The following is an 18,101-nucleotide window of genomic DNA, read 5'->3' on the forward strand; positions in this document are numbered from 1 at the left end:
TAAAAACTATATAATCTGGTTTGCTGGTGTCTATGAATGATGATAAATGATCCTATTGTTCATGCCCAGCTATTTCAGCATTATTGACCTGACATTTATACAGTAGAGTCGAACGACAAGAAAAAACTATTCGGTTTATAGATCTCTAGAAATCAAGTTGCAGTTTTAATGCATTATTTCGCAGTTGTGATTTATTGCTGAGATTTGCATCCCCTTCTTTTCTCAGCCTAGATAAGTGTTGGATGTATCAAATTACCAATATTGAGTCAAAACAGCCCAAAATATTAGTTGGTAACTTAAGAGAAGGATGCATTATTCTGCAAAACAGATTTTCAACCGGCTGAGATTTCTATCCCTTTCTTTTCTCAGACCAGATGAGTGTTAGATGTACGAAGTTCTTAATGTAACATCAACACGGCCCAAAATATCACATGTCTGAAAAGAGACCTGGGAGGGGAATGCATTATTTGTCAAAGCAGATATTGGACCTGTAGAGATTTGCATCCGAGATTTGGGCTGTTTTGACTCAACATTGAGAATCTAATACATGTAAGTGTCTTCCTGGCTGAAAAAACAGGGGGATGCAAATCTCTGCAGGTCCAAAATCTGCTTTGCCAAATATTGTTACCCCTTCCTTGGTCTCTTTTCAGACACTTAGTGGTCATACATTGTTACCAACTGATATTTTGGGCTGTGTCGACTTTACATTGGGAATTTCGTACATCTAACACTCATCTATGTGTGTGTGTGTTTCTTGTGTATTTTTTATTTGGTGTAGTGTTTTTTCCTTCACCTTATTTTCTTCATGGAAAAGTGGACTGTGTTGATATGTCCAATCTTTAATAAAACATACTTGACAAAAGAATAATTCACAGCAGCAATTCCAAGTAACTGTCAATTAAGGGAAAGAAGTATACATGGTATGAATGAGCGCTGGGCTTAATTTAGACCAGACAGAGCCACATTCTATATCCGCGCACCGAGCAAGTGTCTCATGTTATTATCGAGGGGTCGTAGATACGTGTGTGCCCATAAATGTTCCACCACTTACAATCAAAAGTTTGAAGGAGGTGTGCGTGTGCGTGTGCGTGTGTGTGTGCGTGTGTGTGTGTGTGTGTGTGTGTGTGTGTGTGGGGAGTTGGTTGGACATATAAAAAACATTTAGTGAGCAGGCCCATCACTTTCCATCCACACTGAATGTGGGGGCTCCACAGCTGTGAGTATATTCCTGTGCTTGTGTGCCTTTCCACCGTGACCTCTGGCCTCTCACGTGAACTCCTCACACATGTCTCCCCGCAGCAGCCCTATAGCCCATATCTGGTCTTCTCCTTGCTGCATTCCTGGTGTTTTGTAGCCATGCGCTTGCCTCACTTTGTCCACACACTTTCACACATCTTCACTTATCATTCCACCACAACAAGGTGCGGCCACTGTGCTGTGGGTTTGGAAAGGAATCCCAACTTTTCTGTGTGTTTTCCTTGGTTTTCCTCGTTTCCAGCATGTGATGTACAACATGTGTAGTAACTTCCCTATAGTGCTGTTTACACAATGGCTGCTGCTGCTCATTCATCAATGAGTGGGCAAAATGAGTCGGGAGCCAGTCAATTTCAGCAACATTATAACTGACACGGGATGAGACCAATGGATTGGGTTGGGATGCGACTCCGTGTTTTTTATTGGTCCATTGCAGGGACCAGCCCTTATTTACTAAACCAATTAATGAAGGCTACAGGTGATTGTCGAGGTGCCTTGCCAATCACAGGCCTGGTTTTCCTAGTGGGCGGATGTTTTGTGTCGAGGGGTGGGGTGTTGGAGGTCATTCAGCCCCTCTCTGATTCACTCTATCGGCGTGTGTTTGAGGGGACGGGTAGTTGGAGGAAGGAGTCGCCGGGCGGCAGTGCATCGCAAACGCTCTTTTTCGGGACAGAAACGCCGCCGTACACCGCACCACAGACGGAAGTAGGACCGACCCCCGGTGACGACTTCTGTGACACACTTCAACGCAACGACTGCGCCACTCACGAGCCACCGCACGCAAGCCAGGCTATCAAATGCTAGCCAGCTAGCATCCCAGCGAAAACGGACGGGATCGAGGTGTTGATAGCTAGCCTCCCAGCTAATTATCCGTCAGCTAGCATCCTCCTGCCGTAGCATCATTAGCTCGCTCTTCCCGTCCGCGCACGTCGAGACCCCGACGCTTCCCGTGGCGGTGCCGCACAGCTCGCCCAGCGCCGACCCCCACATCCCGACGACACCAGACGCCGGAGCTTCCCGACCGGCTGCCGCTGCTGGAAAGAGCGGTCCGCGTTTGCGCTGCAGCTGACACCATCACACCCATCTCCCCCCAACCCCTTCACCTCTGCCCCTCTCCCTCCACCCGGAACACTGGAAATCCACAAGCGGCCGGAGGGCGGCGAAGGGCCGGCGAAGCTGGGGGTGGTAACGCTACCGGACTCGCAGGGAGTCGTGACGCCTGTGGACAAGCTCAGCTGTGGGGAGCTACCGACGAGTATGGACGGACTGGCTGTGGAAGTTCGCGGCTCGAATGGGGCCTTCTACAAGGTAACCTGCTCGCAGTCGCAGTTTTTAAAGCTGTCGCAGATAAAAGTTTTGTTCCATGGGAAACCGTGAGGTTTGGTTCTCTTGAACCCAGTCCTTGCTATCCTCTAGCCGGCTAACGTTAGCTTAGGTCCGGTGCTGACAAACGAGGATGGTTTTCCGTTCTAATGGGGATGGCCATTGTGGGGTGGGTAGCTAGCTTCAGCTAGCAGTTAAGCTAAGTACACTTGCCATCACCAAGTATGGCCTATATTTGGTCGCTTTTAGTTAATATCAACATGATGACAGGCTACACTATAAGAAATAGATTCCCGTAGTTTTAAAATAGCATTACCCATAGCATATTGCTTTGAATTATGGGAAGCAAACGTTTAAAAATAAGCGAGTTTCTTATTAGACGGCTGTTGTGCAGTTTCCTACGTATAAACATGAGATAATACATCAAACCTGACATACTTCATATTTGTTTCGCAGCCCATCCCACGTCCTCGCTTTCTGTTTCAATTCTCCCCCATCGTCAACAGAAATTACACTTTCGTATCCTCAAAGCAGACACATGATTGGACGCCTTTGTTGCTGCTGTGTTTTCAGCCTCTATGCTTGATTTCACCACATGCTTTGCCACAGAGAGTTTGATCTTGGTGAACATTGTAGGTTGTGGTATAGTTTTTGATTTCATGGGATCTTACCTAAACGTCTGACACGATCTGAGTTGACACCATTATGGTTGTAGTGTGGATAGATAAATAACCCTATTCTTCATCTCTCAGATGTCAAGCCTCAAGTCTTTGACGTCTCCTTTTTTTAATTACATTGTTTTCTCCAAGTTGCCCTCGTCTCCATTCTGTCCTCCACTGTTCAGCTAGTCCACCGGCCACATGGTGGGTTAGGGATGAGCCTATATTTACTCTCAAGCTGCTTCACCTGTCGTTCTGTTTTACAGGGTGACATTTCAGCTCTGGCATGAATGGACACTTTCCACTCATCTCTATTACGCCCATTATCTCACGACTCTCATTTTGTGGATGAAATGGACACTTTACTGTGTCTGAGACATTTCAAATGTCATATTCTTGTAGGTATGTTTTCCTCGATGGAGAGACTGGAGCAAAAGCTTTACTGCTTTTTTTCCTCCATGTTGTGATTGACACACAGGGTGAAAGGCTTTTGCCTTTTAAAGGCACCTCATTCGTTTTGGTGTCACATTGAGTCAGTTTTTATTTCTTTTTAACTCTGAATCAGGATTGTGTGTATATATAAGCCTGTCAATGCATCACAGCACCTGTTGGGAAAGTGGCACTATGTTCTGGTAAAGGGCTGCACTTGTTGCCGCTTCGAGCACATACCAGCAAAGTGATAAAAGACTAAATAAGTGAGGCCACATTACATTGACAAAAATCACTACCTCTTTATTTATGTGTTTGTAGGCTGTTTAGATGAATACACCTGAACACACAGGCTACTTATGTGGGGAGGATGCAGCTACCCCATCTCATCGGCTGAAAGTTCCCTGGTCACCACATGGACCCACATGAGGATGAAATGACGTCTTTGCAAAGCTGGCAGTGACCCCTTGTTGCCCCCACCTTTTCACTAGTCATGCTTGAGAGAGGGCTTGCCTATCCTTTGACCTGGTAGTACTTGCAGCATGCAGCTGACACCTAATGTGACCCATCGTCATTGCTGGCTTCTTTACAGAAGTTGTCCGGTTCTTGTGCCACTGAGACAAATGGATGTAGATACCATATACAAGGACCATGGCCCAGCATCAGGCAGTGGTGGTGATTGATATTTAGAGTTGTAGTGAGAGTGGGCTTCTTAAAGGGTGTGAAAACCCTAATGTGTCTACATACCCATTGCCCCCCGATCCAGGCTGAAATCATAGCCAGCTCCTCCAGTGCAAAGGCAGCACCTTCCCAGCAGGTGAATTACGCACCCCTGCTCCCGACCCCCATGCATGATTGTAATTGGACGATGTCGCCTGACCTGTCTGTCCCATATATAGTAGTGTCACACAGAGAGACACGCCACACCCACCACTCTCCCCCTCTGTCTCGTCATTGCTGAGCGCTGAGGGGGGTGTTGGTCAAAGTTTTATGGTGTCCCGTGACAGATTTGTTGATGGTCATGATGGATAAGCAACACATTTTTAGGGAAGAGTCTCTCGTAAGAGCCGTCTCTGGGCTGTCGCATGATCTGTCCATGAGTGCCCACCTCCCCCAACCATGTGCCCTCGTGTTAAAGACTAGTCCTCCAACATGCACACAAAGAGAAAGGTCACACGTTAAAATTTTGTTTGTGTATGAATTAATGCAAGTGTGTGTGTATGTGTGAGGGAGATTTACAGGCTGCCTGTGCTGTCAGGAGGAGTCAGTGTTCCTTGTCACTTTATCCAACACAGAATTCACAGCCAGAGAATTGTGTCAGTGATGTCTTGGCTTGCAAGGAGCCCTAGATGCTCTTTTTTTTTCTTTTTTTTTTTTTTTTTCAGCAGCAGTCACAGTGTTTGTCTAGCGTGGCTCCCAAGCCAGCCGTCTGTGTTGTTTACATGCAAAATCCAGTGCTCGCAGCCCCACCCCTCGCACCACTTTCTCGCCATATTGAGATTAAAAAAATCTTTCTCTCTGCTTTTCTTTCAGGGTTTCATCAAAGATGTCCACGAAGACTCACTCACAATTGTATTTGAAAATAAGTAAGTTTTCCCTCTCTCTCAGAGAGTATGTCTGCTTTACGATGAATGGTCCTTACATGGGGAAATGAGGCTTGAACTGTGGTAATTGAGAGTTACAACGACTACCCCCGTCTGGTGCTTCACCCAGGCATTCAAAATTGTCCCCTTCAGCACCTGTGCTTGGCATGCAGCTGTCCATAGACATCTCTTAACAGTTTTTTTACCTCCTGCTCTGACCCCTCCTGCCCCTGCCATCCCAATAGCGTCCTTTCCTATACTCCTAGCCCCACCACCAGTCCCTCTGGTCCCTCTTTATCTCCTTGGCTCACAGTGTAGATTAGGATAACCCTAAAAATAGTAGCCCAAGGTATGCAGGGTGGGAGGAGTGGCAATATGGTGGCCTGTGTCGTTCTCGGGATTGCTCTCCCCCCCCCCCAGCCAGTCTCCATTTACTTTCCCTGAGCACATGGAGGTCTTGGAGTAGTTGGTTGTATAAGATAGTGAATGAATGAAACACGTTATTTGCTCTATAATGAAAGTAATAAGCCTCTTAAATGAAAGTTGTTTTAATCTAGATTTCAGTAAGAAAAGAACACGAGAAATGAGCCCGTTTAAATTTTTCCTGGAGTGATAATATCAAGTCATTTGCTGAACTTTATTGCACTCCACATTTATAGTTCTTGGTTAACATCATACAATGAACATAGTCACGCACTGTTCAGACACACCTCCGTGCACTTACTCATTAACATTAATGAGCCATTATCATTTTTATTTTTTTATTATTTCTGCCAACATGTTATAGAGCAGTGAGCAGCATATGCACCAATGCCAGCACAATTCTGACATAACACAAGAGACAAAGAACTTGAATATAAAAGCTTTGAATTGTTGCTGAATTTTTGACAAATGTTTGTGCTCCATCCCTGACGTTTTGCAACAGCTGGCAGCCAGAGAGACAGTTGCCCTTCAGTGACGTGCGGTTGCCTCCTCCGACCGACTACAACAAGGAGATTGGGGAAGGGGAGGAAGTGGAGGTGAGTCGTCTCTATCTCCGACTCAGCCCAGACACCTGAGGTTTCACTAACTTCGTGTCTCAAGGCCTTGGTGTCTTTGCTCATTATCCGACAGATTGTTATTGGCCTGTACTGACTAGAGCATCCATGTGGCCTCTAATAAAAAACATCTCGAATGAAACTACCGACATTTACGACTTTTAAAGTGTTTCTAACTGTAAAAAGGCCAAAACACTTATTGTGTCACACAATGGTTTAAAAGTTGATTTCAATCATTATGTGCATATTTTTGCATTGCTTCTGGGCAGCTGAGTGGAACAGGATATTATTTTATTATGTATACATATAAAATGCTATTGTGAAAGTTGAATATATTACTTGACATTTGACTAAAATAAAAAAATTCCCTACAAAGGCTGCACACTCAAGTCTCCTATTGTCATTATCAATAATAACAATTCTACCTTACATATCATACATTCTGTCAGCGAGATGGTTGTGCACTGTGTCTCCTTTCTGCTTTAGAAATCACCAGACAGTGGATTTGTGGGATTCCATTCATGTGATGACAGAGATTTGCCATTTGCTTCCTCAATATGTAGTTGAGACCATGTTCCTGGCTTCATGTGTTCAACTGCAAACATGATTAATGAGTGCAACAGCTGTGTAGTAGTGTTTATTTGTCTCTGACTCAGGTGTCGTTCACCGCGCGTGTCTCCTCACAGGTTTACTCCCGGGCCAACGAGCAGGAGCCATGTGGCTGGTGGCTGGCGCGAGTCAGAATGATGAAGGGGGAGGTAAGAGGAATATCATCTTAAAGAAAACACGATGGAAAAAGCCAGTTAAAGATAGAAAACAATGAAAACCTAATTTACAGATGGTTGAAAGCAAAGTATATAGTGACTGTGGAAAAGCGTGTTATGCCTTCATAGTGATTTGAAATCGTCTTCCCACATGTTCATGTCTCCACAAAGAACAACAGGATGCCGTTTACTTGTCCTGTTGTTTAAATACACATCAAACCTCTCTTTTCTTTTTTTTTATCCTGTCTAATTTTCCCTAATCTTCACAGTGCCTTGGATGCTGTGGCGTGCTTAAGTCACTCTTAGCTCCTGAGTTTTAGTGTATTTCATTGAAATGCATTCATATTGAGAAGATGATACCCTGTGTGAGGGATGAAATCCAGCCAGGCTAGCTTCCTCCCAGTCTCAGTATTTAATAATCAGTAATAGAAGCGAAGACATTACCTTTCACTTTGCCTCAGCGTTCTGTTGTATTCCCAGTAATTTGTATTGACCCCTGAGTACTGCAGTATACTTTATGTAGCGTGAACATAGTCCTGTTCTAAGATTCTAGGTAATGACCTCAAAGAGTTACTATGTCCTGATGTGGTCTGACACTGTACCTTTTAAATTACACTTTTTTTGTGCTTCTTCTTTGGACCCTGACTTGTGTCAAAATGGATTTGCACCAGTCTCTGTGTAACAGGCACACTTTGCTTATTTTTAAGTGTTTTCATATCATTTGAACCAGTGCTGGTGTTTTATGTACCCATTTTCTACCAAAGCAGTTCAAGGCCACTGTTAAGAGTCGGTGTCTAATATGGCAGCCAGGAAAACTGCTTCAGAGCAGCCCCAACACTTTCCCGGTCTAGAAACAAGAACTGCTTAGATCAGGGGCTGGGGGAGAGATCATTGACACCAACAAGACAAACTAAACCTTTGTGACAGACATTTTTTTAATTTGGAAATGTTCAAAATCAACATCGAAATGTTTTGGAGGCTAGCTTAGGATCACACAGCCAGGAGCCTCATGGTTAATTTATGGCGCCTTCATGTGTCCGAAAAGAGATGCATCTGTTTCAAACGATGTAACCGTCACTACCCACATACTTCCATGCGTCCTTTAAGCTAGCAGGGTTGCTAAGCGTTACATCCAATAGCGGGCAGCACAGAGTTGACGCATGTCGACGGTGGACAACAGATGTATCTTTGCCAGGGCGAAATAACACGATAAAGATGCCTGGAGTTTCTTAGCAACTTGCAAAGTAAACGCCATTGTTGAAATGTCTTCCTCATGTCCTATGTGGGGGGGAAAAGCCAACTGGTTCTTAGAAGGTTTGTAATTTGAATCGAACACGATCCTGGGACAGGAACCATCCCATAGAACTAGCACTTAGGTCGGCGTTGGTGGTACAGTGAGTCATTCTGGTTGAATAGTGGGTCAGTGGGATGTGGAAAGGACATGCTTCACAGTGCTCCTGTGCCACGGGAGCTGCTGCTGGTGTAGTGCTGTTATTTGGAGCGGTCTGATAAGAGCCTGCAGGAATGTCTAGCATTGACTGATGGCTCTAATACCATCCTTTGAGCATGTAGTGTGCAGCGTTCATCTCACCGCCTCACTCTTTCATGCTTCCCCTTTTGTCTTTGTCCACATTTTGTATTCCTCTGTATCTTACTGCTTTGTTTCATCTCACATTTTCTCTGAAACATAAGAAAAGGGCAAACATTAATACCTCTGTGAAGTCAATTAATAAAGCTGTAGATTATATTCATTTTGATGTCAGGCACTTTCTTTCAACCTGAGAGGTGACAGAAATGAATTTTCAACTTGACAGCTAATTCAAACATTTTGTATAGATTGAATACAGCAGTTCTGCCTTGTACATGCTGGTTATATAAGCTGTCAGACTGTCCTGTGCTTGATATTTCTGCCTGTATTATTTTACAAAAACAATCTCTTGTGCTGTTTTTCAGTTCTACGTGATTGAGTACGCAGCATGCGAGGCCACATACAACGAGATTGTCACAGCGGAGCGCATCAGGCCACTCAACCCCAACAGCCCTTCCTCTCGGACCTCCTTTCATAAAGTCCCCGTCCCTGTCCCAGAAGACCTGAGGGACATGTGAGTGTCTTTATATGTCAGGTTATATACTGTAGATATCTCTTGAATTTATTCATTTATATAAATTGGCACAGAAATTCTGATTGCACACATTTATTTTGAATGTCAAAGTCTATCACAAGTTTTACCGGTGAAGAGTTTTGTTGTAATGTCCCGCTGCTGCCAACGGAATAATGAGGCAGACTCTCCTGTGGATTGTTTTCTTATCGACAGCTGTGCAAATGACAACATTCACAAAGAGTTCAGGAAAGCTATCGGAGCCAACTGCATCTTCTACAGTGCCCAAACACACGAACTCATTGTGCTGGTAAGTTCTTTGAATAAACACTCGAGCTGGGTCTCACTTCACAAACAAGATAACGGCCTTATTTGATAGCCAGAGATGAAGGAAATGTGCTCATCAAGTGAACTGCATGTGAAGCATTTTCTAAAATTTTCTTAATCAAGATCATACCACATACATTCACCAAGCACTTTATTAAGAACACATTACTGTAACTGGGTAGTTCCTTACATTCCTCTCAAAGCATTCTCTGCTTTTCGTGCCATCGATGCCACAAGGTGTAAAAAAAATTTTTAAAAAAATCCTTTCAGATTCTGCTCCATGTTGACATGAATGACAGAATTCTTAATATGAATGTAATAACTAAGTTTTTGAAATGTAACCTAATTCCTTTTTCACACTCTTTCCCAGTCCACAAACGAAACCACAGTAAAGCGTGCAACTCTCCTGAGTGACATGCATTTTCGCAGCATCCGCACCAAGCTCATGCTAATGTCCCGCAACGAAGAGGCCACCAAACATTTGGAGGTACACACTCTCTTGACATGCATGCACAAACTCTTTTCGAATGCAATTCAATTTGATGTTAGACCACCAAGTTTTTGCCCCCCCCCTTCCAGACGAGTAAGCAGTTAGCGTCCGCGTACCAGGAGGAGGTGCGGGTCAGGGAGGACCTGATGGGCCTCGCCATTGGCTCCCACGGGGCCAACATACAGCAGGCGAGGAAGGTGCCTGGTGTCACAGCTATCGAGCTGGAGGAGGAAAGCTGCACATTCAGGATCTATGGAGAGGTACACCGCTTATGAGTCCGGGTGTGTTTGCACTTGTCCCAGTGCATGGAAAGATATGCTATAGTGTAATATGGTTGAATGTTTGTGTTGTGTTGCAGACCCCAGAGGCAGTGAGGCAGGCTAGAGAATATCTTGAGTTCAAAGAAGACTACTTTCAGGTACCCAGGAACCTTGTAGGTGAGTGAGCGACATAGACGTTCCTGAGGGAGCTCATTTTAGACAGTGACAACATCCCACTTCATCCCCATAACATACTCCTGGTTGCCACGCATATTAGTCTTTTACCATTCCTTTTTTCTTTTTGTGTTTCCTTTCCTTACTCACACAGGCAAAGTCATCGGCAAGAACGGAAAAGTCATCCAGGAGATCGTGGACAAGTCGGGCGTCGTGCGCGTCAGGATTGAGGGGGATAACGACAAAAAGCTTCCCCGGGATGAGGCAAGCAGGCAGGCGGCTGTCAGGGAGGCGGCTGTCAGGGAGGAAACTGCCAGCGGCAAAGAGGTGAATGGGCCGTTCGACTGATCCCCCAGTCCGCCACAATCTCTCCACCCCCCTTCCCCTCTCCCACCCACCCCTCTCCGGAAAGCAGGGTGTCGTGCCCAATGTGCTGTCAGCTGTGACGCTGTCCCATCCTGCTGCTTCATCTCTTGTTTTGTCACAAGTGCTAATGTTTTCATTGCCTCCAGTATACACAGCCCACTGCCACACTGTAATGTTGGGCGTGTGTGGGCACTCTGATGGGACAGATCCAGTATGTTCCTGTTGTAATGGGATCTAGATGTGTTTAGTTTCTAAAGCACACTTATCATTCTGGAAAGCTGAGGTCTGAAACTGACCACTCAAAATGTTCTTAGTGGTATATCGTCCAAACGACGGGAATCAGTGTTTAAAATCATGTTTAGGCTTCCCGAAAAATCTCAGATCTTCATTTCTCTCCCTCTTTGTGTTTTCTCAGGGCATGGTCCCCTTTGTGTTTGTTGGAACGAAAGAGAACATCAGCAATGCTCAGGCCCTGTTGGAATACCACGTGTCTTATCTCCAGGTAAGTGAATTTGCCAGTAGATGGCAGCACTAGCTTTTTCACTGTCACTCTGCCTCTTTACAGCATTTCTTTCCTCTGAACAATGCAGCCATTTTTGGGGCATTTGATAGAGGAAATGTGTTTCTTAGAAGTAACTTTCCTTTATGTGACACTGTGGGGTTGGGGTAAGGTGCTACTGGGAATGTGGAAAGCTGCTGATGAGAGCACCTCATGTTGCCCTTACCTCATGTGCTTTTATATATAGCCCCTCTTCTCTGAGATGGGGTGAAGGGTACACTGGAGTTTAGATTACCAACTCTCTGGACCCTGAGCTTCCAAAAATATCACCAGACCCCTCCCCACCACGGCTCTGCTACCCAGCCTCACTTCCTTCACACCTCCCTCGAGGTTCAGCTGTCGTTGGTGGAGGCAGCTGTCACCCTGTGAAGTGAGACCCCCCCCCCCTTCCTCCTCTAAAGCACCCTCCTCTGAAACGGCATGAAAACTGCTGTCAGTGCACTGCTGCCATTAGACCCTCATACCCACCCACCCCATCATCCATAAAGGTGGCTCGGCTGGAAAGTGACAAACTCCCAAAACATAGCGCCTTAAAAAAGATGTCTTAAGGTGTTGTTTAACATAACTTTTCTCAATTGCTTTAGATGAGGCCATTGGTTGTTAACATGGTTTCTATACATTAGACAAAATACACATGGAGATGTATACATAATCAGACAATCTCTTAAGGAGCATATCTCTGAGTGTTCCACCAAACCAAATAGGTGTACTTCCAATTCTGATTCTGGTAATTATGAATAAAGGAAAAGAAAAGACACTTGTGTAAGTAAGGGTAAAAAGAAAAAGAGGTGCCAGGAGCTCTGTCATTGCTGGTGCTGTTAGTGCCCCCCTTTTGGCAAATCTGTCTGGTTTCAGATGTAGTCTCGCTGTAATTTGCTCCATAAGTCTCTTCACTCTCCATTGCATTATGTCGGGGGGGGCTGTGGCCTTAACCAGGAGAATTTAATCATTTTCTTTGGTTTAAGATTAGAATTTTCAGGAACTAACTCAAATCTCCAGTCTATCTGGTCTTCAGGGAATATACCCAGTATACAAAGTTATGGATCTAAATCTAAATTAATACCCTGTGATACCATTGTGATTTTTCAATCTCTTTTTGAACATCTTTCTACCATCCCACAGTCCCTCCAACATAACTGAGGCGTATTACTATATTTTGTGGTGATGGATGTGCTATTAAGAAATGTTAGGCTGCTAATCAGTTTGTCCTTTATTGAATGTTTCTTTCCACTCATCTCTTATTCTAATATTTGTTTCCAGTTCCCATTTTTCTTTGACATCCATATTATCAATAGCTGCATTTTGTTGTCAATTTTCAAGCTACATCTGTCTACTAATTCCAGAAATCTGTTTGTCTGTATGGGGAAGACGTATCTCAAGAACCGTTCATCTTATTATCTTTGCACTTGGAATTTGTACTGTAAAGTGCCCAAGAAAGTGTAGGATAGCACTAGCAGATGTAATTGCTTTTCTTAAACTTGATTACAGTAAACTATGGTTGGCTGCTATTTTTCAGTGTTTCATCAGAAGAGTGTTTCTTCAAAATAGCCACATTCAGATTGGATGACTGCCCCCTAGTGGTAGAATGACAGGCTCAAATGGAAGCCCAGGCCTCCAGTACATGAGTTTTAATACCATGGCTCAGCCCTACCTGGATTTGACAGGATTTGCATGTGCCATGTTATAGTCTGAACAAATAGAATGTGGCACACAGTCAGTCTTCTAAATCAAATGTCCGAAACTAAATCTGTGCAGGTGACATTTTGCAGATTTAATAATGATGCTCATAATCATGTATAATGTATGATGTTAAGTCAGGATGATTCTCTCCATCACTCCACATGTAGATCGCCTGATGTAATAGTAGGTTGCATGCCTTGTTTGTAGTTTCCCTGATGAACGCTGTGCAACACTCTTGGCTCATCATATTATTTAGTCAAACTGGATGTTGTCCAGGTCACTGTTTCATGCTAGATAAGAAACTCAGTGATCTTTTCTTGCATTTCAGCAAATGCTGGCGAGGATAAAGTCTATTTTACATGTTAATAGCTGCAAAAATAAGGCATGGCTGTCATTCTTTCCTCATGCATTTTTTTTTTATCATTTATTTGAAGTGCTAATCTGTACTTGTTTGCCAACAACTTGTATTGAACCACAGGCTGACATGGAGGTGTAGGAAACTTTTTATAAAACATCTCAATAAACCATGCGCAGAACAACAGGCTATAAAATACACACTGCTCATTCAATTTCCCTGTCCTTGTCTTGTAGGAGGTAGAGCAGCTGCGCATGGAACGTCTCCAGATTGACGAGCAGCTCCGTCAAATCGGGGTGGGGTACCGCGCTCCTGCCAGTCGAAGCGGGGGCCCGGGCGGAGAACGGGAGAAAGGCTACTTGACGGATGAGAGCAGCAACTCACTCCACACGTCTCGCACCTATGGGGGCCGCGGCAGAGGACGCAGGGCCTCCAACAGCCAGTACTCTGGATATGGTAAGAGATGTAATTGTATAGAAATGGATTGTCATTGTACATATGATTATCGCCTTTTACATGAACTGCCTCTGCTTGATGCAGGCACCAACTCTGAGCTGTCCAACGCCTCTGAGTCTGAGGAAGTCAATGACCGAGACCAGCGGCCCCGTGGCATTGGCGGAGATGAGAGAGGCTCCCGACGGGGCGGCAGGGGCAGAGGCACCAACTCAGGACGAGGCCGCGGGGGGCCAGGGTCCAAGCCCTCCAACTCCATCAGCTCAGGTAATCAGAGCCCAGCCTCAGGTTACAAACTGACACCCTCAAGATTAATGGTTATATGTTGTTTGTCAAAATGTCTGTACAATCACCTGTAGAATGATATTGCCAACATGAGATTTTTAACAAGACAATCTTATCTTCATCTTCAGTGTTGAGGGACCCAGACAGTAACCCATACTCCCTGCTGGAAGGTGAAGGAGAGCTTGCTGAGGCAGACCTCATTGAGGGAGACCGCCGCAGACGCTCCCGCCGCCGCCGCAACGACCAGGAGCCCAGCGTAATGGACGCTGCTGCAGAGTCGGACAGCCAGGCCGCCCCCAGCGAGAACGGACTGGGTGAGAACTACAGTGTCTTTTTATTTCCCCCTCGGGTTACAGCACATGTAGTAACACTCCCAATATCCACAGTTTGATGTTTCCTGTCGGCCTCTTCACATTTATCGATCTAATAAAACAGAAAAGAATAAATTCTGAACTATGACATTATCAGAGAAAGTAACCCATACTTTACTCATTTGGATTTTAGATGAAGAGGCGCGACCACAGCGCCGCAACAGGAGCCGCCGCCGCCGCAACCGTGGCAGCCGTACAGAGGGAGGTTCAGCCAGCCGTGACAGACAGCCTGGTGAGAGTGGTGAGTCACCAACTTTTTTACATTTACCTCTTAGGAATCAGCTGAATATTCTGTATCAATATAAGCTTTGATTCTTTCCATTTAAACTAATACCTAGTAAGCAGCTAGTGATATTAACTGCTACACTGGTGCAGGTACTCTACCGTAAAACATTTTGAATCTCTATCTACGGTGTATGCACAATGTACCCCCGACCCTCTTTCTAGCTGACTCATTTCTATGTTTTCAGTGACTGTTGCCGACTACATATCTCGTCCTGAGTCCCAGAGCAGACAGAACCTGCCCCAGAAGGAAAACCACACTGGCCCAGAGCCCAAGGTACAGACAGAAACACTACTCCGTTTTCATTTGAAAAAGCATCCTCGCTGCTCTGGATACCCCAGCGGTTGCCATAGTTGTATTGACATATATCAGTTTATAAGACGTTCTTCCCTCTGTTTGTACCCGCAGGAAAACGGCACCAGTGCCAAGAAGGATGAGACACCACCCTCCAAGCGTTCCCCCAGCAATGGCATGACCTCGGCCAGCGAGACACTGACCCTGGTCAACGGGGTCTCGTAAAGAGACGGGCCCCACCCCTGGGCGAACCCAAGTCTAGAGCAAGACTCCATGGCAAACTCTGTCCCTGCTTGCATTAACTTAAACCTTTAAACAGATGAGTGAAAAGTACCTGACAAAATACCTGAATTCATACATGAGAGTGAAAAAGTACAAAAAAACGACAAACGCATCTACTTAAAAACACACGTTAACGGTGTATGCTATCCTATCTATCAGTACGTAGTGCTTATTTAAAAAAAACAACAACTAGCTTGCCAAAAAAGAGCTGGTGGATATGACTTGATTTTTAAAAATACCGAAACACGAGAAACAGGACGAGACTTTTTTCCTTTTTTTTTTTTTTTTGTTTTTGGACAGTTGTCTTTATTTGTGTCTTTTTTTTCTTTTTTTTTTTGTTCTGTTAATTTTGTTCATTGTTTATCACTGGTTTGGACTAGGCGGTCGCTCTCTCAACCAAAACAGACACGTCTCTTAACAGTGTTAAAATACAGACAAGAGAGATGTAAGCTGTAGGGAGTGGCGTTACGAGAAGACAGTCCAATAGCTTATGTGACGCGATGTTCGCACACTGAACCTGGGAGTTGAGACAGACGGATTGGAATATTGATAGACATTGTGCCTTGAATTTGAAAAAAAATAATAAAATAAAAAAAAAACTTGAGTTTTTCCATTTTAGTTTGTTTTTGTTTCCCACGTGGAAGGAAAAAAATAGAGGTGTATTTCCAGGTTTTCTTTTCTTTTTGGTACCAATGAGAGAACAAACCTGTGAGGGAGAAAAAAAAAAAAAAAAAAAAAAGATGAGAGAGAGGAAGTGGCCGGCCATCGTGAGGGAGAGAGAAGTCTGGTGCCAAACACGAAATTCAAGGCGCTTGTCCTCATTCCGAGTGGAATGGACAGCGCTGGGGAGGGAGGATGCGTGCGTGCAAAGTTGGGATTTGGCAACAACGAACCCAAACTGGGAAGGGGGCGAGGCAACGAACGGAAACGTAGCCCTGGTCAAGTCGCATTGGTGAGGCGGGTATGTATCAGCGGGCCTGAGAGAGAGCGAGGGGGAGTCAGGTGATGTCACTTCCTCCTCTCACCTGTTTGAGTCTTTTCAAGGGTGGCACCCGTGTAGCCTAGTAAACAGGACGGGCTGAGACCAGACGGACGGCAGACTTGAACTCTAGATTTAGACTCAGAGAACTATACCGTGCCACTTTTCTCTGTCGGAGGAGGAGGAGGGGGCGGCGGTGCTTCCAGCCACACTAGTGTCTTGACGAACCTCCGCAGCCAGTGCGGCTCCGGATGCACACGAGGGCGACCACCTTTTCTAGGATGGGGCGGTGGGGTGTTGCTAGCAGTGGTAGGGGAGACGACTGGAGACTGGGATGGGGGACAGCTTCAAATGACGCGAGAGCCACATGACACACAGGCCCACAATTACAGGTACACAAACACACATATACACATGAGGCGCACACACTAGGTGCGTCGGCGTGGTCGCCCGCATGGCACAAAGTCGAGGACTGGAAAAGGAAATAAACGAGCGAGGTGTCTGTCTTGTACCTGGCAGTTTGGGTCGGCAAATCGGAGTAAGAGAGGGACTCGAGACCTCAGTGGCTCTCTACTCATGTTGTTACTGTTGTCTTGGTTACCGCTCTCAAGTTTTTTTGTTGCTATTTCCACATCTTTAGAAAAAAAACCCTGATATGAAATAAAAAATTGAAGTGAAATCAACTTCCTCTCTGGAGACGAACTTTGATTTCTCTGTCTTGTGAGTTTGCAGTCTATTTTTCTAACTTGCATGGCATTTAGTTGAAGTAGTAGGTGGTGCCTGTCCTGTGCATGAGGAAAGGGTGTTATTAATCTGACTTACAAAGCCATTGTTTCATTCACTAGAATTGCTGCTAATGTACACATTGAATGTCCAACTAAAGTAGAAATTCTACCTTGACGAGAGAGAGAAAGATTAAAAAAAACACAAAATAAAAACCCCCCCCCCCCCCCCACCACACGCTCATCTGCCCGGATCATCCCAGTTTCTATCAGTGGACACACGAGTCAGGAAGGGACCCATTCCTTTTGAATCTCATCAAGTATTAAACTAAAAAGGGCAAACATTGTGCATGACAAGCGAGCGTCCACATGACCAAAGGTTTTGAGAGACACATGAATGGGAGTGTGGCTGAATGGAGATGACCCAGATGCTGCTGTTACACATTTCTGCTCACCTGTACGTTGTGTTTTTAGAGGATGAACGAGCACTTGAGTATTTGTACCTTGGTTTCGGTCGCATGGGTGTGCGTGGAGAAAAAAACCCTTACTTGTATGTTTGCGTTTGCCTTTATACCTCATTGTGTGAGTACTGTATTCCCTTATGTATCTGTATCCCTCACGTCCTGTTGAAAGGCTGCTGTGCGTGCGTGTGTGTGTGTGTGTGTGCGTGTTTTGTGTGCGTCTGTGGATGCTGGTTGTACAGTCGACTCCTCACTCTGTCAGATTTTGTCTCTGGTTTTCTCACTCATGTTCTGATGGCAATAAAGGACTTTTCATTGTTTGGTATACACTTTTTCAAATCGGTTTGTTCTTTTCTTCAAAGATTCGCCCAGATTCTTGTCCGCAGGGTCAATATAATTTCATCACTAAGTATACAAATACACCGCAGCGGTTTAATATCCAAAATGAATTCTTGCAACAAAACAAAAATGGAACATAAGCGTCACTGCAGTGATAAATTTGTCTCATGCTATTTTAGGCCATCCTAATTTGGTATGCTAGCATCAGTGAAGACCAGCTATTGGCATTTTTAGCATTTAGCAGAGCTTTGTCTTGACCGCATAACCTTTTGT

The 18,101-nt window shown here is 44.9% G+C and overlaps 1 protein-coding gene across 1 annotated transcript; it reads left to right on the forward strand.

Annotated features, from left to right (window-relative positions):
- The first annotated feature begins 1,803 nt into the window (after positions 1–1,803).
- On the forward strand, positions 1,804–17,814 carry fxr2 (fragile X mental retardation, autosomal homolog 2). Its single transcript, XM_034615619.1, has 17 exons — positions 1,804–2,562; positions 5,199–5,251; positions 6,174–6,267; positions 6,972–7,043; positions 9,003–9,151; positions 9,365–9,458; positions 9,846–9,962; positions 10,055–10,225; positions 10,324–10,402; positions 10,554–10,726; positions 11,181–11,267; positions 13,596–13,815; positions 13,900–14,079; positions 14,226–14,411; positions 14,602–14,709; positions 14,939–15,027; positions 15,160–17,814. The coding sequence occupies exons 1-17, from the start codon at positions 2,512–2,514 to the stop codon at positions 15,268–15,270; spliced, it is 2,034 nt and encodes a 677-aa protein (XP_034471510.1). The 5' UTR covers positions 1,804–2,511; the 3' UTR covers positions 15,271–17,814.
- The last annotated feature ends 287 nt before the right edge of the window (positions 17,815–18,101 follow it).

The sequence above is a fragment of the Hippoglossus hippoglossus genome, chromosome 18 (genome assembly GCF_009819705.1).
Source record: "Hippoglossus hippoglossus isolate fHipHip1 chromosome 18, fHipHip1.pri, whole genome shotgun sequence".
Taxonomy (NCBI): domain Eukaryota; kingdom Metazoa; phylum Chordata; class Actinopteri; order Pleuronectiformes; family Pleuronectidae; genus Hippoglossus; species Hippoglossus hippoglossus.